The sequence below is a fragment of the Diabrotica undecimpunctata genome, chromosome 9, assembly GCF_040954645.1.
Source record: "Diabrotica undecimpunctata isolate CICGRU chromosome 9, icDiaUnde3, whole genome shotgun sequence".
Lineage (NCBI taxonomy): Eukaryota > Metazoa > Arthropoda > Insecta > Coleoptera > Chrysomelidae > Diabrotica > Diabrotica undecimpunctata.
This window is the reverse complement of record NC_092811.1, coordinates 168,717-193,413: the sequence shown is the minus strand read 5'-3', so window position 1 is coordinate 193,413 and position 24,697 is coordinate 168,717. Positions and strand designations below refer to the sequence as shown.

Below are 24,697 nucleotides of genomic sequence, written 5' to 3'. Positions count from 1 at the left end.
CAATTATATAGTAAGTTAGTACTTAACAAAACTGTATACAACAACAAAATATGGATAGCAATAATACAACTAAATTATAAGAAAAATTAAAATAGATAATATAATACTGTGGCCTGATCATGTGGCATATATTGTAAGCCTCGAAACAGGTAGCCTACAATTTAATTGCAATGACACCTACCTAAGATTGTAAGAATTGACTATCTTCTATACATCAGTATTATGGACTCACATTGGCATCCTGTTTATCATTTGAAAAATAAGTATCTAAAAGTCAACGTAGATATATGCCTATTTAAATATTAGATTACGAATCATACTAAAATTTTAATCAAGATGTAAAAAGGATCTCTAGGTAAATCATCTTTTAATAGTCGAAAAAATGGCAAGATGCAAATTAAAAAGCACAAGATAATAGAAGAATTACATATTAAAATAAAATAAAAATTTATCGAAAAATAAAAACTTGTTCGCAATTTTGAAAGATATTTTCGTAGTGCGAAAACCTGTTAAGATAATAAGATATGATAATGAAAAGTGATATAATGGAAGTTTTTATATCGAAATATACCCTTTAAATGTATCCGTAAGTGTCGCAGTCATTAGAGCGGCTGCAACAAAAAACTGCTTTAATTTCCTTTGTCTTGTGCCTTTCGTGACTAACGGCATTTCTTTCCAAATTAATCTAAAGCTGCTTCAATGGCTGAATGCGATTATCTTACGACATTCAATCACATTAGATCGTTATTGTGAAGATTAGGACAACATCTATAATGACAGCATTAACTACGTGATATAGTTGAACCATTCGCTCATGACAACGTTTTTCATTCATATATATTTTTTTACATAACAGTTATACCTCAATGGTACTACTATTTGACTTAATTACATAAGATATTCTGTATAGAAAAATAACTGGTTATCGTGTGAAATATTTGTTAAAATAAATCTAATAATAACCATGCAAATGTTAGGATTAAGGAGACATTACAAGGACCAAGATATATACATGTGAAAGTCGTGTAAAGTTAAAAGTTCTGTACAGTTTAAGATTGCTAATAATTTTGTACATACTTGTTGTAAAGTACAATGTCCGGCCTCCAAATGTGATCGGACGGAACGTGCAACATTTGGACCCCTCCGTACTCCTTCGGCTCCCATCGGAGTTTGTAATCATACCATGACTGAAACAAAACCACAAATATACTAATTAAACAGGGGTACACAAGATGTATCTGGATTTACAAAATTAAGTTAATTAAATTAATTAAGTCTTTATTTGGTTCCAAATGTTTACTACTTGTGAATAAATATTTGTTCTACAAAAGTTTTCTTGCATTTCCTTATTTTGTGCAAATCGTTCCGGTAGATCGCACCCTCGGAGTAGACCGCACAATATAGTAGCAACATTTTTTTTATCTAGACGATTCAAATTTAATTTTAATAAAAAATCAAAAAATAATATTAGAAATACAGTGTGACCCATTTAGATTAACACCTCTAAAAAATTTGAAGTTTAATATCATGTAATAAAAGGTCTATTGCGGAACAAAATATAAACTAGTTAAATTTTCAGGGCAATTTATTATACTTTTTCTTCGTCGAAAATGGAGAACTTGTATTAGCGGTTTTTTATTAAAAAAATTTTTACGCCACTGGATTTAGAGTGGCTTGAAATAGCTATGACAAAAATTTCAAATATATTTATTAATAACGAAGTTATGACCACTTAAAATTTTAAAACTCATTGCTAATTGCAATTGCTATTTGCAATTTAGTGAAATTTTGCAATGGATTGTATATTTTTTTATATCCACCAAAAGGTTATTAGCGACGGAACAAAATATAAATAACAAAGTTAAACACCTACAGATTATACAAAATGTTTATGGATCTGAGATAATTCACTATATTGTCACAGGAACAGTTTTGACCTAGAGCCTGTGGTAGAGCGTTTGGGATCTTGTAGCGCTGTCTTTCTTGGTCATATTTACTACAAATTGTTAAAAAGTGTTCGACTGTTAATCGGACGTTACACTGATCACATATAGGTGGATTTTTCTTTGTGAAGAGGTAGGAGTGCGTTAATCTGATATGTCCTAGACGTAAACGCGCAACCGCAATTTGTTCTCGTCTATTGCGCGACGATGGAAACCACTGAGACACATTCTTTTTGATTTTATTTAAATTGGAATTAGTTTGAGACCACTCATTTCGCCACAAACACAACACTTTATTTTTAAAATAAGCTTTTAAGTCACTGGAAAGACACTTGTCTATCGGCTCCGACAAATCACTTAAAATTGCCTCTCGAGCAATCCTGTCAGCTTCTTCATTTTCTGATATTCCGACGTGTGAGGGAACCCATAAAAACTTGACGCTTCTTCCATGTTCATGAGCTTGGGAAAGCTGGTATTTTAGCAACTTTTCAAAAGGATGTTTCGGAAAAATGTGTTTTAATAAATGTAGAGAGACGTGGCAGTTGCTCTAATAACCTGCAAAGGCTATCAGAACTTACTTGTTTGTCACAAGGAAGGTAAACATTGCAAATAGATACTAAACTGGTAGATATGATTCTGATAGCAACGGCCTCCAAATCACTGACTATTGGAATTTGTATCGCCTCGATGGATTTGTTTACTAGTATTGCTACACCACCGCTTGCACGACTTGCATCTGTACGGTATTTGCGGAAACAAGTAAAATTTTTTGAATTGTACAACTGATTGGTCTTTGGAATGATGATGATGGAAGAATCCATCAATGATCCAATGAAGTATCGAGTTAAATGTTGTTAACAGATTCGGAGTTAGATGATACTGAACGATTGTCTACAGAAGAGTCACTATCTAAGTCAGAAATCTCTTTCCCTAAGTGGGTGTATAGTTTCTTTTGAAGTTTTGTAAACTTGCTTTTTGTAGATCTATCATTTGCATATTGATAGCTGCTTTGTAAAAGACGGAGTAAACCAACCATATCAGTTGTAAATTATTTAACGACGCTAATAGTGTCGGGGGAGCCTTGGACATTATCAATCAGTAAGGACAATTGGTGGAAATTTAAAAAGAATGGTGGGGTATGATTATCAATGAAATTTTCAAGAGTTTCCCGTGTAAATTGAACTTTAGATGAGCGCGGTTTTTTTGGTTTAGAGAGTTTGGGTTTTGCAAACAGATTTTCTGATGAAAATGCTGAATCTGAAGGAGGTGTGTCGATCTCACCAATACTGCGTTTTATGGAAGAACTTGCGTTTTCGCAATTGCTATTAGAGTTTTCACTTAGATGATGTGGCTTTGTTACATTTAGAAGTACTGGAGGTACTGAATTGGTTGTTTCAAAAAATTGTGGTGATGTATCAGTTTTATTAGAATTTTCTGCAGTTGTATCTAATGGAAAAGGAGCTGATAGATTGGAAAATATTGCTTCCGAAGTTTGTGAAAACGGTATTGCCGCTGAATGAGGTTGATTAAAAGTGTTGCTATGAGTAGGAGTATTAGTAGTTTCTTTGTTGTGGAGATTTGTAGGTGTAGGTGATATGCTCGGATTTGATAATGGATAACTTGATGACTGCTGGGTGTTTGGTACCTTGTGTAGTATACTTGTTGAAGCTGTTTGATTTGGTACTTCATTGTTTGACTCAATATGAGTTGATTCCGTTACTGAACTGGTTTTGCATTGGGATGATATGTGTCCTGTATTTTTGCAAATAGAGCAGGTGAGTGTACCTTGAGACAAAAATATGCGGTAAGGTGTTTGGTCGAAATTTATTAGAATAGAATCTGGAAATGATGATGTTACAGGGCTTATATAAACTTGCCTCCGAAAGCTCAATATGTGACTATATTCGGGAAGAGTCGAGCTAATTTTCAGAAATGTAATTGGGGAAATAAGCTTTAAACCGATATTCTGTAATTCTTCAACTAATACTTGATGAAGAATTGACGGGCAGACTCCAGACAAGACTAGTCTTTCTGCTGGAGGGACAAGTCTTCGTGCTGTTACAACTTCGCCGAGTACTTCTATAGAGCCATGTTGTGTCATGAAGTTATCTACTACGGTTTTGTTTGCCAAATACATGCATATTCTATTATGAGATAATCTAGATGAAAAAATAATATTTTTTGCGTTGATGATTGTACCCAAAGGAATGAGATAATCCTGCAGTTTAGCATTATCGATACAACTAAATACAATTGCTTGGTTCTTACTCGGAAAAGAATGTGAAGCGGCTGAAGCATAACTGTTTGTGATATTCGAACGTTGATTTACTGGACTGGTTAGATCGGAAGGTGTGTTTACATTGTGTGAAGTCATTTTAAGCTGCGGTGGCGAAGGCCTTACTCCGACTCTGGTAAATGAAAAACCAATCGCATGCTACCATAAGCTACTTAAAGCAGCTAACCCCACAAAATGATTGTACGGTAGTGTATATTTATTATTTGACGTTTTCTTTTCACAATAATAAAATAATAATTACGTATAGATGACTTACGTAGTAGTATCTAGTAGATAAACACTTTAATTTTAAAAAACTATTTAATAAAACCACTTGTTTTTATTAAAAACTAGGAGTACGCTATCAGTACAACTTAACCGTACCTTGCCAGGGCCGGTCTCTTATTATGTTTTATTTTGTGATATTGACGATTTATGTAATTTTAGTAAATTTAATTGTTATTTTATTATTATTTCAAAAAAAAAAATTGTTTATATTACTAATGTATGTAAACATACAATAATGTATGTATGTTAATGTTTGTATTATGAGAACGATTTCCGAAGTGGAAATTGAAACAACTACTTTAACCTTTAATTGTTATTGTTATTTTTTTGACTTTTTGTAAGCTTTTTCCATAAAATTATACAATTTTCAGTGACAAATTTCTATTCTATTTTTTTTTTCGAAATGAACAAAATCAATAAAATGTAACGTCTTTCTCTTAAATTTATTTTAGTTGCTGTTGAACGAATTGAATTGAAGAATTTTGTAAATAAAAAATAAAGTAGTAAATAATATTTTAAACTTATTTACTTCAATATTCCAAGTAGTATCGTTCATTAATCTTTACTCCATAATATTAGCCACAATCGACAAGCTCGACTCGTTTCTAATTCGACTTCCAGTTAGTCTCTGCCACAACTTCATTTACTTACTAACCTGATTTCTCTGTAATTAGCACATTTGTCCCGTTCCTTTCAAGTTATAAATTGAACGCAAATTAATGTTTCTTTAATTATCCAACCTCACTCTGTCAAAATTTCTGTCTTTTCGATAAGTCACTGAACAAGTTTAGTAATACTGAAATGGCGATATACGGCAATTTAAACTTATAGAGGTCACTAAGAGCGACAAAGAGAAATGATTAAGGAACGAAACACATCCAACAAAACGATATATATTTATAATTTGGTAATAAGGATAAGGGTAATTTTAAAATATTACCAACGGTTGCAATTTTCCTTAAAAACAATTAATGGAAAATTCTTCTTCTTGTAGTGCTGACTACACTAATAAAGGTTAACTATACTGCCCTACTAAGAAAGAACCCAGTATCTCCAAAATTTTAAAAATTGGGATATTTGCACCATATGAATAATTATGATTTATATAACATATTCACATAGAGAAAACCCCGTATTTTACATTTTTAATAAAATAAATATTTTATAAAAGAAAATAGTTTCCTCGTAAACGCCAAAAATGATTATTATGCTTAGTATAAACCTGGCATTTAACGCTTCGTAGTAAAAACCTGATATATGCTCAGAAGATACGGGTTTTCAACGTAGGATAAAACGATATGCTAGGTTTTTTCTAAGGAAAAAAGCAACATTGCTAATAGTTTCCACCACTAAGTGGAACTATCGTTAAAGAAAAAGAAGAAAGTTTATGATTATCATGATTTTGTCGATGCCGTTAAAGCGTGTAATTTGAATCGTGTGGTGGTGAAAGAAACAAGGGTTTCTGATTTTCTTATCTGGAAAGACTTATCATCACAGTCAAAATTAAAGAAAACAGAGTCACGTCTTTACCTTATCACAAATTGTTAAAGTAATTGTGAAGAGATAGAGCAAGATTTTACACGCTAAGTTTGACGATACCGGGGAGTTGATAGAGATGGACTTTTTGCAGGCCAGAGTGTTAAAATCTGGGATAGAGGACCCCACACCTGTGACGAAACCTTCTGGGATTGCTAATAATAGAAAAGAACAAATATTAAAAAACTTAGGTCAAATATATAGGCGAGCCGCCATCAATTTTGGGAAGAATTAACTTCAGATTAATAATAATTTTCATTTTGTATTTTTAAAGAAACTTAAACTAAAGCTTAAGACAAATTTGGATAACACGTGATTTTAGCTAAGTAAACTTAACATAATTCTTTGCTTTGTTTCCACAGATGGATGCACACAAGACCCAAACAACAAATAATAGAATAAAATCATAATACTAGAGAGAAAATCAAAAATCACACCAGAGAGAAACACTTCAAAAACAACAACAACGCACAATGAAGATAGTTCGTAGCTCATAAAACTCGTGGACACTCACTAAATATAAGGTGGGCCCAGTTGCCTTAAGAAGACAAACTCTATATTGTTATATTGTCACATATTTGTATATATTTTTCAATGTTATAATATAGATATTGTATTAATCATGACTTTTTGTTTCACTTACAAAAAAAAGTCAAAAATCACACAAAAAATGGCATCATCCACCAAACAAATTAAAAAATTAAAAACCCCAAAAACCTGAGCAGGTAGGGTTCAACTCCTTATCACCAAGTCGCCGAACTGAGCCTAGCTTTTTGCTTCTTTTTTGGAATCTCAAAATTAATATTCTCGACAAAGTTCAGCTTGTTCGTGTGATTTTTAGGGTCAAAGCTCTGATCAATCTAGTCAACTGGACTAATAAACATATATTTTATATAAATTGGATATTATGCATTCACCGAGGATTATTATTAATGTCGGTGTCGTCGTATTGTTGTCTATTAGACAACGCTATTGACCATGTAGCTTAGGTCTTTCTCCTCTACCCTGCAGTTAACTTTCCTCGAAATCTTTCTCTGGAATATCTTGAGTTGTGCTTCATCTTTGTTTGTTATTACCCAAGTCTCACAACCACAGGTTACTACTGGTCTAATTAATGTTCATATATATTGATTATAAAAGAGCACTAGCCCATTCCTCCTGCATTTCCTTCTTGGTCTAATTAATATTATTAGATACTAACAAATAACTATACAACTTACCTGCTCCACCCATAAATTAGTGGTCATAATTTGGTTTTTTAAGTTCTGAAACAAATAAAAAACACAATTAAAGCAAATTGATTTCGAGGTGATGTACAATTTTTTTACTTTTATATTCCCAATAATATTTTTCTTTTCATACCGGCTGAGAATTAAATAACGTGTGAAAGTTTCATTATCAAAAATTAACATAAAACCAAAAAAGTACTAAAAAATATTATTTATGAAGAAAGTTAAATGAATTTTTGCTTTCTAATAAACAATATTTTTGTTTTTTTTTATCAGAAAAACATGGTAAATAAGCTCCAGTGAAGCTCGATTCTGTGAAGTAACAAAATTCTGTGGTTAATGTGATCAAATCGGTCGAGGTGTCAGTAGCGACATAGCATTTCTAATGTCTAACAGCTGCTTCGAAAACCCAATTAAGGAGTTTGCTGTAAGAAGGATGCAGCTCCATATTTAGATCGTTTTGGGTGGAAACATATGCCATAAAAAAAATTGGAGGATTGACTGGTATAAGAACGATGCAGAGCCGATAATTAATAAAGGAATTAGACGTCTTTATGTATCTTCCTCCTCACTCATTTGGTGCAAGAAGGGTGCAGCTCCAAACCTGCATCCTTTTTGCACCAAATAATTGTGAATGTTCGGTGATTTTCGTGGAATGCAAGGTCATCTTCTGTTATCGCTGGGCCGGCGGGGCAGTTGATTTGTTTTGACTTGTTAGTCGCTATCATTACTGCGTCGCGTGGGTTTTCATGCGGTTTAATTGTTCGTGTGAAAATTTAACGTCGTGTAAAAATGAGTGAAACTGAATCAGATAAACAGAGTCAGACTATGAACCTACAAGCTCTGATGAAAGTTGTTTTAATAGTGATGACGCAGGACCTTCAGCTAAGAGAAAGCATTCAAAGAAGAAACGTACCTCTGTAAAAAAAACAACACATTAAACCTGTTGTCAACATGGAGCCCACGGAAGAGCCCCCAGTTGTTCCTGTAACCAAAAATAGAAAAAGTGCCAACCCCATTCTCTGGAAAACAAATATGAAAAAAAAACGCTATTGCAGAAGGGAAAATGTATACGAACTGGAAGGGAATACAGAAGGAACCGAGATTAACTAGATCGAACTGCAACTGCAGGTGCAAGTGTTTTCAGAATGTGAACGAAGAAACAAAAAAGGTTGTCTTACAAAAGTTTAACAAAATAGGTGATAAAGATTTGCAAAATACCTATTTGGGAGGGTTGACTCATACTACTACTATTCAAAGAACTCGAAAAAGGACTAATGAAAGGCAAGACCGCATTTGTTTCCACAAATACGTTATAAAGCTGAGTAAGCTATCCAAACGAGTTTGTAGACATGCTTTTGGTTCAATCCACGGCATATCAAGGAAGCGTGTAGATCTCATTGCTCAAACTTTTCGTGACAAGAGATATTGCAGCGCCACCGTGTAACAAAGAAAAGCATACAAATGACAACCAAAAATTTATCGAAACACTCAAAAATGTGAACATGCACATCACGAGTTTCCACGGCGTGAATCGCATTATAGTAGAAACAAATTCAGTCGATTCCATTTATCTCAAGATCTAAATGTAAAGAAGATGCTTCAACTCTATTTGGAACTTTACGAACCAGAAAGGGTTAGCAATCCTGAATCTACTATCGACGAAAATGAATGAAAAGTTTTAGCATCGGAAAAGAAGTTGCATGAAATGAAAGCCGATTTGTTTTTCAAGGAGCTGAAGGAGAAAACCACATTGTGCAAGCGTAGCGACGAAGTGGAGGTTCTGACCTTTGACTTCCAACAAAACCTTCCATTTCCAAAAATTCCCGCTGGGAAGCTTTCTACAACTTCTGCGTCCATTCTGGTAAGACAAATCAAGCACATTTTTATATATATGATGAAACTACGGCTCGAAAGTTACCAAATAAGGTAGTGTCATTTTTGTACCACTATATAAAAAATATACTCCCTAATAATGTTAAAGTTTTATATCTTTTCTCCGATAACGCTGCTACGCGAAACAAAAACTCAGTAATGATTCAGTTTCTGTATTTGCTGGTGAGAACTAGGTCTATTAACAATATAGAGCACCGCTTTCCTGAGCCAGGACATAGCTTTCTTCCCTGTGATCGCTGCTTTGGAGTTATTGAGAAGTTTTTAAGGAAGAAAGACTACGTTTTTAGCTCCCAACAATATGCTGAATTTGTTACACAATCATCCATTCTGCCAGTTGGTGACAAATGTCGTCAAATAATATTTTGACGACACAAGTCTACTCCATTCAGCTTATGTGGTTATTCCATTCTTTTTTTCCATTTTCTGTCCATTCATTTATACACTGCGCGTTACATTTTCTTCTAATGTCTTTACTTCTCTTTCGATCTATCCGTCTATTTCCTGTAATTCTTCTTAGTACTCTCATCTCTGCTGTTTCCAGTAGCCTCTGCGTTATGGCTGTCTTGGGTCTTGTTCTAAGGCATATGTCATTATTGGTCATACACTGGCTTTATAAATTCTTGATTTCATCTCAGTGTTAATGTGTCCTTTTCGCCCTATAGTGTTATTAAGGCATCCTGCCAGTCTATTTGCATTTTGTACTCGATCACTCACTTCTTTGTCCAGGTCTCCACAGCTAGACAGCGTAATTCCCAGATATTTTATTTCCATTACATTTTCAATACTGATGCCATCAATTTCTATTTTACATCTGGTTGGTTATTTGCTGACTACTATTGTTTTAGTTTTCTGAGATGAGATTACCACATTAAATTCTTTTGCTCCTATAATAAATCTGTGGACCAGTCTTTGCAGACTATCTTCATCTTGGGCTACCAATATTGAGTCGTCTGCGTAACTAAAGTATTTTGATTTATTTGTTTCCTATTCTGTACCTTCTTCCTTAGTTAACGGTTTTGATAATTTCGTCCATGATCAAATTGAAGAGCATGGGACTCAATGAATTATTCCACTGCCTATTTCTATAGGTTCTGTAAGTTCCATCTGTTCCATCTGTCCATCTATTCTGACTTTCATTTTGTTGTTTTGGTAGATGTTTTCGATAGTTTTTATAATATTTAGATGAACTATAACGAATATTGCATCTGTACATACTACGAAAACTCTGTTGTTCATCTGCTAAACTTATCCTCTGCTTTATTAGCACTTGTAAAATTTTGGTTGTAAATTTTAGCGTAGTTTTTAACAAGGTTATACCCCTCTAGTTTTCTAGTTATTTTTTTTCTCCTTTTTGAATAGTAGAATTAGTTCGCTCGTTCTCCATTCTTCCGGTATTTTATTGTGTTTTATAATTTTATTAATTATTGTTGTTAGTTGTTCTGGCATTGCTGCTTTACAATATTTCAGTAACTCGTTAGGTATTCCGTCTTTACCTGTTGATTTTCTGTTCTTTAGGTTTTTTAGTATTTTTCGAACTTCCTGTACATTTATATTAAGTCCTTCATTTGTGATTATTTCTTTGTCGTCGTTTGTTCTTCCTCTGCATACAGCTTTTTTTAGGTAGTCAATCCACGTATCGTCTTCTATGTGTTTTGGTTCTATTACTTCCTTTACTTCCGTTCTTTGACCTCTTATGAAGCGCCATATTTCCTTTTGCAGATCGTAAAAATCATGTGTCTCATTTCTTTCGAAAGGCGTTTCCACTGAGATCGTTTTTTATTTTTCTTGCAAGTGCAAGTGTTTTGTTTCTAATTGTCTTTTAATTATGGTATGCCTCTTGTGTTCTGGTTGACATGTATTTCAGGTACGCTTTTTTTTCTTTACATTTTTTCTTTACATCTATATAAAACCATGGAGTTCGGTGCCTTGGGAACGATTTATTTTTATTTCTATTTCTTTTACCAAGAACTTCCTTGGCCGAAAATACTAGACTTAATTTTTGCCTAGTTTTCTTCGACTCCATCATTTTCTGTGATATATGTATTTCTGCTTTTTTCGGTAATTCTTTTTTGGAATGGGTTTTTCGTTTTTAGAGTGTGGCGGTGGCACATCTTGTGGAGTTATCCTGTAAGCTTTCAAGTTTTATCTTTGTGGTGTATTCTGGTGTTTTGTTATTATATGCAGCAATTGATCGGGGAATAATTGAAAGAGTCAGACGAAAATCACCTGACAATAGAATCATGGCCCCACCAAAAATGTATTAGTTGTCTTGAATACCTTTCAAAATCCTGTCCAGTGTCCCGAATGACACGTCTTCTTATTTAAATTAATAAAAGATAAGAAATTAATGAATTAAAAAAAATTCTTTCTGGCGGAGAATTAAACCCAGTCTTGTGCAATGTAAAAAAGTAAATAGACCTGCGGATAGCCACGGTTTTGGTAACGTCAATCGAAAGGAGTGTATATAATTGTTTAAGGGAAAATAAAATTGTTGCTTCTACTATTTGGCTTACCATTTCATCATATATTCTTATTTTTAAACTTTGGACGTCTGCAAATATTTCAAAATTAAAATAAGTCAAATCGATCCAGTCGTTCTCGAATTAATTTTAAAAAATGAAATGAAGTTTCTTATTATTTTTATAATTTTTAGAAAATTTTATTAGAATCGGTTCAGTGCTTTCGGATTTGATATATAAAAAATTTTAAAGAATATATTTAAGAAATATTTATTTGTTTTGTGATACTCTTTACTGCAATTATTGTTTTGTATAAGTTTTGTTTCTAATAAATGAATTTGAATTTAAATCTTAACTAAAAATTTGTCACAGTTATTGCTATTTGTCTCCAAAATGGGCATATTTTAAATAACAAAATTAGGTATTTTTATTGATCGACTAATTTTTTTTCACGCTAAGTCACAGTATGTCCTATAACCTATACTAATTCCATATGATCATTCCAATTTTGTCAAGCGATATTGAATTTGACGGTTTTATATGATTAGTTGTTGATCGTCGAATATCGCAGAGGTTTTATTACCCAGTTTGAGTCTCGTTAACCAATTTTCGTTTTTGCTCTATCGACAGCTTTTTATTGGCTTGGAAATTGTGTGATTTCCACATGTAATTGGGATTCTAGTTGGAGTTATATAGTTGGACCAAAATCACAATAATACTTATTTTACGTGCCGATTGTACTGGTGTTGCAGTTTTTGTTTACTCGTCTATAAAATAGGAGATACACTAAAGTGTATATACATGCAGGGTGGGCCAAGGCTCTGGCTTTCTTTGATTACAGCTAAACATGGAGTATATAAAAAAATGTTACAAAACAAAATTGTTGTATACCAAAGACGTCTCCAATTTAAAATTATTGCACAGAGTCAGTCGGAATAACGGAATGAACCCATTCTGTATTTCATTTTAAATAGTTTACAATCTTTGAAATTCAGTTATATAATATACAGTGTGATCATATTTACAAATATAAAACTTTTTCATTTTCTTTAAAAGAACACCCTGTATATTAGTATTGCATTTTGTAGAAAACATCACAACCTTTCTTTTGGCATAGGTTTTACATACCTACAGTACAGTCAAAAAACTCTACACCTCTAAACGATTAACGGAATTCACAGAAAAACTTTCGTTGTAGTAAAAGGCACGGTAAACTGCACTGGTGTTCTCCATAATGTTTAAAACTCTGCTAATTTTTAGGTATAAAATAATTATACGTGTCTTTTTGCTGAAATAAATACTACCGTGCTAAGGATAATTTATATTTAAAGTAGATATACAGCGTACATCACACAGAGTATATCACTTTTAATTTTTGTTAAAAGATAATTACGAGTAAACTATAGAACATTTTGTCAATTTAAATAGTGGTGTTTCGTATACTTAGATGAGACATTGTAACGAAATATTTTGCCTACCACATGGTGTATTATTATAAGGGGTAGAAAATTGGGGACAGAAATTATTGGGGCGGAGATAGGGCAAGCAAAATAATCGATACTTGTACGAACGGCACTCAGGGTTAGTTTGGAGAGCTGGGGTCGTGGATAAATAATTGGGAAGGGGTCGGATTGGGGCAACTACAAAAAATAAAATAAAGGAGTACTAAAGTGAATCTCTTGGGACAAACAAAACAAAAGGAAACAGGAAATACCTCTAGCAATTTAAATAGGATGCCACTTCGAGGTGCCAAATTATAACCATTACAACAGCTGGTAAAACTAAATATATTGATACTATATTGAGAAATTAACAACGACATTTTTACTAAGTGGATAAGGACACAAGTAATTCCCAATTTAGAAGAACCATAGTTGATTGAACCATCGTATGGATAATGCTCCATTTCATAGTGTTCTTTTAGAAAAGCAACCTACCACTGTTTCAAAGAAAGATGCAATTGTTACCTGGCTGACAACAAATAACATCCAATTTGACCCAAAATTTACAAAACCTGAATTACTACAAGATGCAGAAATGAATAAAAAAGAAAATGTGTATGTTATTGATGAGTTACTAAGAGAGCATGGTCATGAAGTGTTGAGACTACCTCCTTATCATTGCGAATTCAACGCTATTGAATTAATTTGGGCAAATTGCAAGTCATATTACAATAAGCATATTGGTACGGACGGCTATTCTGATAGTGCTGTTATTAATATGTGGAAAGAGGCGTTTAATCAATGTAATGGAGACATTTGGGAAAAATGTGTGAGACATACATTGATATTAATATTCAACCCATCATAATAAATCCTGGAGATAGCTCGGATTCTAAAAGTGAAGGAAATATATAATTTTGATATTTTGTTTTTTTTTTTCAATTTATTTTAATAATTTAGTCATTTAGTCATATTTGTGGAAATAGGTTGTAACAAAAGTAATTGATCCATTCTTTAGGCTAAAACAATGAAACCTTTTACACATAACTTTCCACATTTTATTTTGGAAACTACAGAGAAGTTCGATACAAAAGTAAAAAAAAAATTGATAAAAACCAGCTAGTATAAAAAATAAATACTAAGTCTCTAGGTATGCGACATAAGGAAAGTCGTATTATTTTAGCCTAACAGATTGAGCAATAATTTGTAACGCCCTTTAAGTTTTCTACAAATTAATGTATTTTCGAAATTTTTCTTTTTCCATTGTTTTTATTGTTTTGTTTTGTAAAGTTTAATTATTTTTTTTGTTTTGTGTTAGTAACTTAGTTCGATAAGCATGCACAAGAGTTTTTTATCTTTTCGGGCATTTTCTTATGCTGAAGCTTAAAAATTGAATGTCATATATGTATACGATGTAAATGTTTAATATTGTATTTTGAATGAAAACTTTTTTTTCATCCAGTAACTGGCTTCGGCTGTTGGATGCTTTGGCGTATAAATAAATACATAAATAAATATGGGAATTTCAGCTGTTTGATCTTGGGTCCATCTTTCTCGACTACAGTATTTCAAATAGAGCATTTCTTCAAATAATCATAATAACGTTGAATATGCAGAAAACTCAAAATTACGTTCAAAACAATTCTATAATGAGTTAGACAGTAAAGCATATCTCTATTCTATTCTATAAAGGCAACAACCCGTCAATAATGGAACAAAATTGCTTTCATAAAAGAAGAGGAAGAAGATGAAGGTTTTATTATAAATAACGAAGTTTTACTCCAATTCACCGAATAAATTCGTTGTAATTACTAAACAACAATGTTTAAATAGTAATTTCAGCATCTCTCTTAATAATAGTTAAAATGGGTAGGTGTGAACAATAATAAATCAAGTTGATTGTTTTTTGACTGTTTTGAAACACGGGTTTTTAACATAATTTTGTTTTGTCAAAGTACGTGATGTATTTTCATCTTTAAAGGTGGTGTTGGTACGTAATAAGTAAAAATGTTTATTTGGGTGTTACATAATCTCCCAAAAAGAAAATATTAAAATATACACATTGTTGTAAACTTCTAACGATAAAGAAATTTTGAAAGCGACAAATAAATGATGTGCCCTATTTGCTGGAGTTACACCTTGTTATATTCGTGTTCTTTTTTGTTATTGTTTTTCTGTTGTAAAACACAAGACTTACCACATCGATCAGCTGACTAAGTTTTAGTTTGATACACACTCTAAGCACATCCGAGGTGTTAACTACGGGCCTAACGAGTTTGTTGTAATTAGATAAAAGGTCATCGTAAAGGCGTTTGGCGTCTGGATTTCCAGCTACGGCAGCGTGCACAACGAGTGCCGAAAACAGCCATGCCCGCAAAAGGCCCGAAGCTGACGGCTGCATCGCGGCGCATTCGATGGCTCACTGAGGACGTTCAGGAAGACAGTCGGAGACTATGGAATGGAATGTAAGCGGAGAAGGACGAACAGCAACGATAAGGGAAATGCAAGGATTGGGTTTCGGATTTCTGGATACCCGTAGGCAACGTATAAATGAACTGCGTTAAGAAAAATTTACCTCACTTTCGATTATCCTTTTAACAAAATTTTACAAAATTATAATCGAATGTTATATCTTTTTTACATAGCTTTATAGCATATATATATATATATATATATATATATATATATATATATATATATCGGAAAGAGTCACAATACAGATGATTATTGTTACTTTTGCAGGCAAATTAATTCCCTAATTTATCTACAGTAATAAAGTTAGATGCCCGGTCGAGGTATTTGTCAGTCGCGTTATGCAATGTTACCAGTGTTTGCTTTTAGGCGGGTACACACATGCCAGTCAGTTGGGAAAGTAGCTGGCATAGACCAGTAACTGGCAAGTACAAAAACACATTTACTAGTAATTGGCATGCCAGTATATAGACAAAGTATATAGAGATGATTTAGAATTCAAAACACACTCCAATTTTTTATATATGGCAATAAATTTGGTTTTTTCATCACCTCAACGAAACATTTTTAAATTAACAAGTTTAAATATAAAACGATTAATTTTTGTTACCAACACAACAAATCTGACAATTCTCTGCTAGCTACTGGCATGCCCGTAGCGGTAGCGCGCGTTCACACATGCCAGTGATACTCCCCACGCATGCGCCTTGCATCTCACAGCATGCTAAAAGCAAGAAAAATCAAATTCGTTGCGATAAGCTGGCATGCCAGGAACTAGCATGACAGTTAACGTATACATATGCTAGTTTGGGGACAGTAGCTGGTGCTTACTAGGCACTGGTATGCCATTGTGCTAGTAACAGGCATGTGTATCTCCGGCTTTATGGTCATTTGGCTACTTAATATAAATAAAAATAAAGGTACAAAAAATGTGGGAATGAAGAAAATAAAGATTGTCCTGATAAATGCATTGTCAAAACAGTGGTCACGAGTCAATTTTAAGAGAATGTCCCGAATATCTTAAGCAGAGAAAAATGAAAGAAACTCTGGCTAACTTGAATATTTCATTTAAGAAATCTCAAAAAATAACTGATAATCCAGGTTATTCCAGCCTAGTTCAGAAGAATAGATTTACACCGTTAATCAACTCTGGAATTTCCAACAGTATTCTCAAACGTCATGCTTAACTTCGATAGTTAGCCCTCCCAAAAAAAGAAAAATAGCGACACTACTATTAATTTCGCTCCTATTCGTAGAGAGTTCCAGACTAGTTTCTGTGCTGGCACTGTATTCCAATTCGAACAACCTGAACCCGTAGATGAATTTAGTAAGTTTATCACTTAGCTTAGTATTACTCAAAAAAATTTGAGAACAAAGTTAAAGAAGTTGTTAATAACATTTTTACTTAAAATTCACGGCTAACAAAGGTATTAAAATTATTCAGTGAAATATTCGATCACTTAACGCTAACAAATATTATTTACATCATTTACTTCTTGAAGAACATTTTGTTATAGCAGTTTTGTCGGAAACTTGGTCCAAACCCTCAGATAATGTTTGTTTTAGTAAATATAATATAGTAAGTAAAAGCAGAGCTAACGAGTATGGCGGAGTAGCTACACTTATATCAAATAACATCAATTACAAACCTATTTCATTTGTTAATAATTTCAATCAAAACTTGGAAGTTTATGGCGTAAACGTTAGTATTAACAAGAAAAAGTATACGATTTTGAGTTTATACCGACCAGTAAAAACAAAAGTATCAGTTCAAGATTATGTTAACCTTTTGTCACAAATTAACAATGACTGTATTATTTCTGAGAAAATATGTTGTAGATATCACCATTTTATCTTCCAATTTATGCTCAACTCTTGACTGGACTGTTATATAGTACGTCCACTCTATATTTTGCCATGCATGAAATTTTCAAGAATTCCTTTTTATACTAGGTCTCTTTTTTACTCATAGAAACTAGTATTACAAAATTGAGCCTCTTGTCCATAGAAATCACATTAAGTTATACAATGTGGCATGTCTTTGATACCTTGTTTACTGTACATTTTGAACTTTATAATTTTTATTGACAGTGGCATTAGCTCATTTGTCGTGTTTATTGATTTATTTGAATTTATTTTTTTTTTGGTTTTTTAAATTATTTAACTTGTAGTTTTTGAGTGTGTCATTTGAATTATTATTTTCAAGCATTTTTATTGTTAGAACGACTAACTGTTGCTCTCGAACAGCCAAACCACCAAAAAGAAATTTAACTCACGAAGAAAAAGACGCCTTACATGGTTTGAAGAACAACAAAGAAATCATTGGGCTCCCAGCTGACAAAGGCAATGCTAATGAATATTCAAGACTACGAAGCAAAAATAAATGACATCCTAAACGATACGACATATCAAACAATTTGGTCGGACCCCACGACATATCTAGAAAAAGTAACAAAAGCCAAGATCAAAGCCTCAGACGTAAAGAAAGAAAATCGGTTACATCAGACGTCAAGAAAGAAAACATCGATTATTTTGAAATTTTGATGAAGTACTCGATTATTTTGAAATTTTTATTGCTTTTTATTATTTTTAATAATAAATACACATACAATCAGCCCTCCAGAAAATAAAGAATAGAAAAGGCTCCGGACAGAACAGCATACTTAATGAACTGCTAAAATATGAAGGACATAATGTAACACAACATTAATTCAGAAAATCCTCTACTAATATAGAATCCCAAATGAATGGCGAACTATCACCATCATTCTCATGTTTTAAAAGGGATATTAGCTGCTTCTCTCAAATTATGGCGCTATGGGGCGCCAGATGTTGGGTGTCTCTGAAAGACTGAACCCCAAACGAAGAAATACGTCATAGAACAAAAATTGTGTAAAAAATACGTGTCATTGACATATAATCGTACTACAATCCGCTTTAGATTCAGATACCAAAAATAAAAAATACATGCCTAACCCAACGACATAAAAGAAAAATGACAAAAACGACTAAAAGAAAAAACCTGTCATACAGAAACATGTAACGCAGAAATAGAATTAAAAAATATACACAAAATAAACCGACAGATAGCAAAGAAATGTTTACATCTTCAAATAATAAAAAAGGAACAGAAGTTTCTATGGAAGACCGACGAAAGGTAAAGAATAAGAATAGACATTGCATATGAAACAGGCATGTGGTAAAAAGAACTCCTCGAGTCATCTCATATTCAACGAGATCATCGATGAAACTATAAAGAAAGTTGAAGTCGAGAAGAGATAAAGAACTTACATAATTTAAATTAAAAAAACGAAAACCATACTAAGTAATTTCAAGAGACACCGTCTGTTGCAAATAATTCAAGACACAATCATTCAACAGGTGACGAAAACGGAGTATCCAGAAAATAAATTATCCAGCGATAAAAACTGGAACAATTAAAACAACTAACAAAATATCGCCTCTAGAATTGAGATCAAGCATCCTAATACCTCTCTTCAAAAAGTGAGACAAACATGTTAATTTCCCCAAAAAAGACAAAATGCATGGTTATAACAGCAAATTCATTAAGATGTAAATTGGAGCTGGGATGTCAGATAATAAAACAAGTGATGGTGTTTACATATCTAGGCATCACATTATATAGCTACGGAAAGCTCGAAACAGAATAGGACGATCAATAGAGCAAACAGAGCCGCAGGTTGCCTGAATGAAACAATATGGAGAAATAAAAATATCCGGAAAGAAATAAAGACCAAAATTTACAAAACAGTCATCAGACCAATAATGGCATACGCGACAGAAACACGACCTGATACAGAGAGGACAAAAAGGATGTTAGAAACAGCAGAGATGAAAACACTTAGAAAACTTAATAGTAAAACACTATATGAGATAAAGCTAGAAGTATAGGTATACGACGTAGATGCAAGGTGAAAAATATTAAGGACTGGGTAAGAAATAGAAGAGTAGAATGGAATGGTCATATAAGACGAATGACATTACATAGAGTAGTAATGACGGCAAGAGACGGTTTCCCAATAGGAAGACGATCAGTAAGAAGACCAAATAGACGTGGAATGACAACTTTCTGGAGGCACATTGAAAAACAGACAGTCATGTATACATAAAAGTAGAAGAAGAAGATCCTTGGACTCTATTTAAACAAATAATACAAATAAAGAGGTGGTTAAGAAGAGAAAAACCAAGTAAAAATACGAAGCAATACTCGAGGAATAATATTAACTAAATTTCATTTGCCCAATTTATTTTCGTTACCATAGTTAAGAAGTCTGCCCACAGGAGGCCAGATTTGAAGTGATATTATTATTTAAAATTAAATTCAATTGGAAAAAAGTAAATAATAAACAATAAAAATTCTCTTTTCATTTTTCTTGAGAGTCTGTAGTTTGAGTTTTGTGGACAGTTCTGCTTTAAAACATATTTTCAACAAAACGCCTGAACTTGTCAACAAGTAGGTAGGTATATGCGAATTTGAAACTTATTTGTATATTAAATTGGGCTTTATTATACATATATCTCTTATTATCAGCAATAAATAATATTAATATGAAGATATTTAAAAGAATTGTTTAATATTATAAAGAATATTTTACAATAAATGTTAATCACTTACCTTTTAAAAGATCAGAAGAGTATTTAAATAAGAAAAATCACTCCATTTATTGATGCCATTTTGATATACATAGTTTTGTCCAGATTTTCTGAAATAAAATAATTATGATATTAATTTATGACATTTTAATGAGAAGAATTGTATACAGAGAATACTTTACAAAAAATGTTTACCACTTACCTTTTAAAAGATCAGAAGAGTATTTAAATAATCACTCACTGTTAATGCTATTTTGTTAAAGTTTCGTCTTTTATAACTAGATTTTCATAAATAAAATAATTATATGAAAAAACCGGAGCATATTATTAACTTTATAGTACATCTTATATAGTTTTATACCATAAAATAACTCCCATAATTTAAATTTAAAATAAAATTGCAAATTGCCGGCCAGAGCAAGTCTCCGAAAGAAAACGAACTATACCTTAGCTTGTGCGAGGAACGAATGCTTGTGCCAAAAGCGCAAGTGCAATTTCTTGGAATGTTAGCGATACTCGATTGTTTCGACAGTTTTTAGGTCATGTGTACCGATTCATATTGCATATAAAAACGTGTTTTAAGTGAACGGGTAGTAGAAAAATATTATTTTGTTTTTGTAGAGTATTTATTATACCTGACGTCGTTAGATTGTTTTATTTAGGGAAATTTAGTCTTTTATGGTTAAAATAATTGAAAATAAATAAAAAAAGATAATTAAATAAATATAAAAAACTTGGTTTTATATAAAACTATAGTTTTATATTAGAATTATTCAATCTATTTTCTGTTTTGTACTTAGTGTATGCTTTAATCGTCCATACATGTATAATATTTATGTATATAAATCATTATGCTAAACTATAGCCCACTGCTTTAACAGTTTTCTTTCATTTATTTTTGTCTTGTTCTAGTTTTTTTCAAATATTATACCCTCAACAATTTCAGAGCTTCTTTTACTGCCTCCATTCATTTTCTTCAGTTGCGTCCTCTTTTTCTTTTAGATTCCAGTATTTATTAATTCTTTGGGGATTTCTGTTTTCTTTCATTCTAGCTATGTGTCCAAACTATCTTAATCTTTTATTTTAGCAAGTATCAGTTTCTGTGGTTGTTTATATATTTGCGTTAATTATTTATTGGTTCTTCTTCTCTTCTTTTAAAGTTTTCTATATCCGCATATGCTGTACATTGATATATTTGATGGTATATCGAATCTTTACTGAGGCTGTTACTTTCTCGTAAATTCTGATATTATAAATTAGTTTTTAAAACCGGTATTTGCCGAATGTGATCGGCATTGGAGTTTAAAAAGTATGAATAGGGTTTGATATCACGAGAAATACACTTCCAAATGAAAAAACCAATAAAACACTTGTATAATAATTTCTAAAGCTCTATCGAATGACACTTAAGACTACCACCCACCATCACCCCCTGAGGGTGAGAGGGGATGCAACTTTGAAATTTTAAATAGGATCCCCTATTTTTTGTTACAGAGTTTCTTTCCTCATAAAAAAATAAGTAACTTCATATAAATTTTTTTTTAAATCGTTGATAAATGGCAGATTACTAAAATAAACGTTGGTGTATAAACGTCAGTCGCTCACGATCCTCAGCCGGCCAATAGGCCACTCTAAGCCCCAATGGGTATAGTTCGAGTTACAAACTCAACTATAATATATATGATGCCCTCCTAGAAAACCAGGATACGAATTACGAGATCTTCGAAGATCTCCCCACCGAGGACATAGACCAAAGGGACTTCAAACGCCCCAAGACTAAGAAAAAGAGGATAAAAGACCTCGCGGAGGGAAACCGCGAAAAAGAAATGTACACACCACGGACGACGACGTACCCCTCGATAAACAAGCCACAACAAAAAGGATGAGACAAAGGAGCAGTGAGGACGAAAAGTCCGAACTGGCAAAGATGAAGTCGCTATTGAAAGAAAAGGATGCCGAAATAACAGCATTACATCAAAAAATAGAAGAACTGCAGGATACGATGGTAGCCTCGCAAAGAACAATAATTAGCCGCATTGACTCAAAGTTCCAAGAACTTAGCAATGGAAAAGAAAACACAAAACCTAAGAAGGCAAAAACGGCCCCAAAAGAAGCAGCAAAGAAGATACCTGGGAAACCCAGGCCAAAAAGGCGCCAAAATCTGAAAAGTCTACGGGAACAATCCCAAAGACAAAAGCAACCACAGAAAAGTCTACGGGAACAATCCCAAAGACAAAAGCGACCACAGAGAAGACAAAAAAGAGAACACAAGAAGAAGAACCCAAAAACAGCAAGAAGAAGGCCGTGAATGAAGACTTCCCTCCGCTAGCGACCCCTAGTGCAACAGCACCAGAGAGTCATCAGGAAAGAGATGCGCGCGCTACACCACGCCCTCCGATTCCATGTCAAGCTCAAGCAATGAAAACCGACGGAGAGCCAACCACAAAACACGATAATCCAACGTGGAAGTTAAAGTCACCTGTAATTAAATTACAGAGCGTCAGCCATACCGGAGCAATACTAGACATTGCTCAGTGATAAAAGAAGGTGATAACGTCGGATAGACTATCGAGAAGCGGACGAGAAACTTTAATCCAAGCGAAAAGTCCAGAAGATTACAGAACTATGGTGAAAATCATGGAGGATTATAATCAAAAAACACCTATACAATGGATTGCCTTCCCACTAGAGGAAGACATAAAACCAAGAATGGTTTTAAGAGGACTACCTCCAAACACAGATGTTACAGAAATGTTCAATACTCTTAAAGAAGAGTATGATATTGAATGTAAACAACAGCAAGACGGACTAGTGAACTCAGTTAAGGAACTGGTCACTAGAATTGTCCACGAGGCGATCGCAGACATAAAGCTAGCACTGAACTAGTGCAAGCTAATAGGGGATACTTGAGGATATGCTTCTGGAACCTAAGAGGCATAAGGACCAACCAGAATATACTGGACGAACTGGTCAATAGATATGAAATGGATGTCGTGGCAATACAGGAAACAAAGCTCACGAACAACATTAACATCAAGTTTCCGGGCTACCACCTATACAGGAACGATAACACAACAAGATCAGGTGGCACAGCAATATTAGTAAAAAAAGGCATAGGTCATATCAGAATTCTAACACCACAACTAAACAATATGCAAGCAACAACAGTAAGAATACAAATGCGGCAAGGAATTACCTCTGCTTACGTAAGACTACAAGATCTACTGATCGAAGACGACCTTAATACGTTCCTAAACGACGAACCCTTAATTACAATAGGAGACCTAAATGCAAGATCTCCAAACTGGAACGATAGAGCTACGAACAGAAATGGAAGACTACTAAACACATACTTAGAAAACAATGACGATGTTATGGCAATGGGCCCTACAGACCCAACAAACTACTCAGGAAACGGACTTTCTATACACATAGACATTGTAGTAGCAAGAAACCTAGGACTGCAAACAGAATTAAAAACATTAAACGAAGACACAACGGACCACAACCCCATCTTATTAGAATTAGGAACGTGGGAAGAGGAAAGTACAATCAAAAGAGTTAAAAAGAAAACAAAGTGGACGAACTTCAAAAGACTCGTGAGTACTAGAATAAATATGATAGTGATGTATGACAGTGATAGACAACCCACGAGAAATAGAAGACAGAGTCCTAGAGTTGGAAAACATCATCCAACAAGCACTCATTAACAGCACTACAGAAGAGGAAGTCGAAATGCACACGGGAAGATTTGAGGATATACCGCACAAAATAAAAGATTTGATAAGGGAAAAGAACAGAGCAAAGCAGACAGCAAGATGGACAAAGAATCAGGCGGACAAAAATAGAGCAAATAGGTTAAACAGAGAGGTCAAAACAGTACTACAACAACACCGTAGTGAAAGCTGGGAAAACCACATCAGAGATATGGAGGAACTTTTTACCCTTCCCTACCACAAATGGGATATATCCAGGCGAACTGAATGTAGTACTGTACAACCAGAAGTTTCAGAGACCCCAGATGCACAGAAAGAGAAATCGAAGGGGTATACATGTTTATTAATTATAATAAATTTCTATTATTATTCTGTTTTATTACAACTCTTTACCCTTTCCTACCATAAAGTTGATTATGTCCTGGCGAAATTTAGTACAGTACAACCAGAAGTTTCAGAGACCCCAGACGCACAGAAAGAAATGGAAGAGGTATACAGTCATTCTAGTCGCAGCTGCAGAGTTTCTACTCGCAGCGAAAATATCGTGGTGTTGGAGGTTAATAGATATTCACATTCAAAGACATTCCTCAAAAGCAAACAAAACAACTTAAGACATAGTTAATAGAAATTTCAAAAGTATAATTCTGCATTGATAAGTAAAAAAGTCAAAAATATAGATTTTGAGTGATGAAGTTTTTTATTAACTTTAAAAAACGATAAAAAGTTATAGAAAATCGACTGCTTTTATCTCTATTTTGAAATTAACTCCCAAATTCAATCGCTTTTAATCCGTTCTTTAACGTACTTACCTACTAAAATACTTTTAG

At 33.3% G+C, this 24,697-nt stretch overlaps 1 protein-coding gene across 1 annotated transcript in view; it reads right to left on the bottom strand.

Moving 5' to 3' along the window:
* nAChRalpha4 (nicotinic acetylcholine receptor alpha4) overlaps positions 1 to 15,470 on the bottom strand; it is a 116,001-nt gene extending 100,531 nt beyond the window's left edge. The window contains exons 1-3 of the mRNA XM_072542480.1: positions 15,266 to 15,470; positions 7,263 to 7,307; positions 1,078 to 1,187 (exon numbers count right to left, since the gene is read on the bottom strand). Of these exons, the coding sequence (XP_072398581.1) occupies positions 1,078 to 1,187; positions 7,263 to 7,307; positions 15,266 to 15,469 (359 nt within the window). The 5' untranslated portion in view covers position 15,470. The remainder of the gene's footprint in view (positions 1 to 1,077; positions 1,188 to 7,262; positions 7,308 to 15,265) is intronic.
* Positions 15,471 to 24,697: the final 9,227 nt, after the last annotated feature.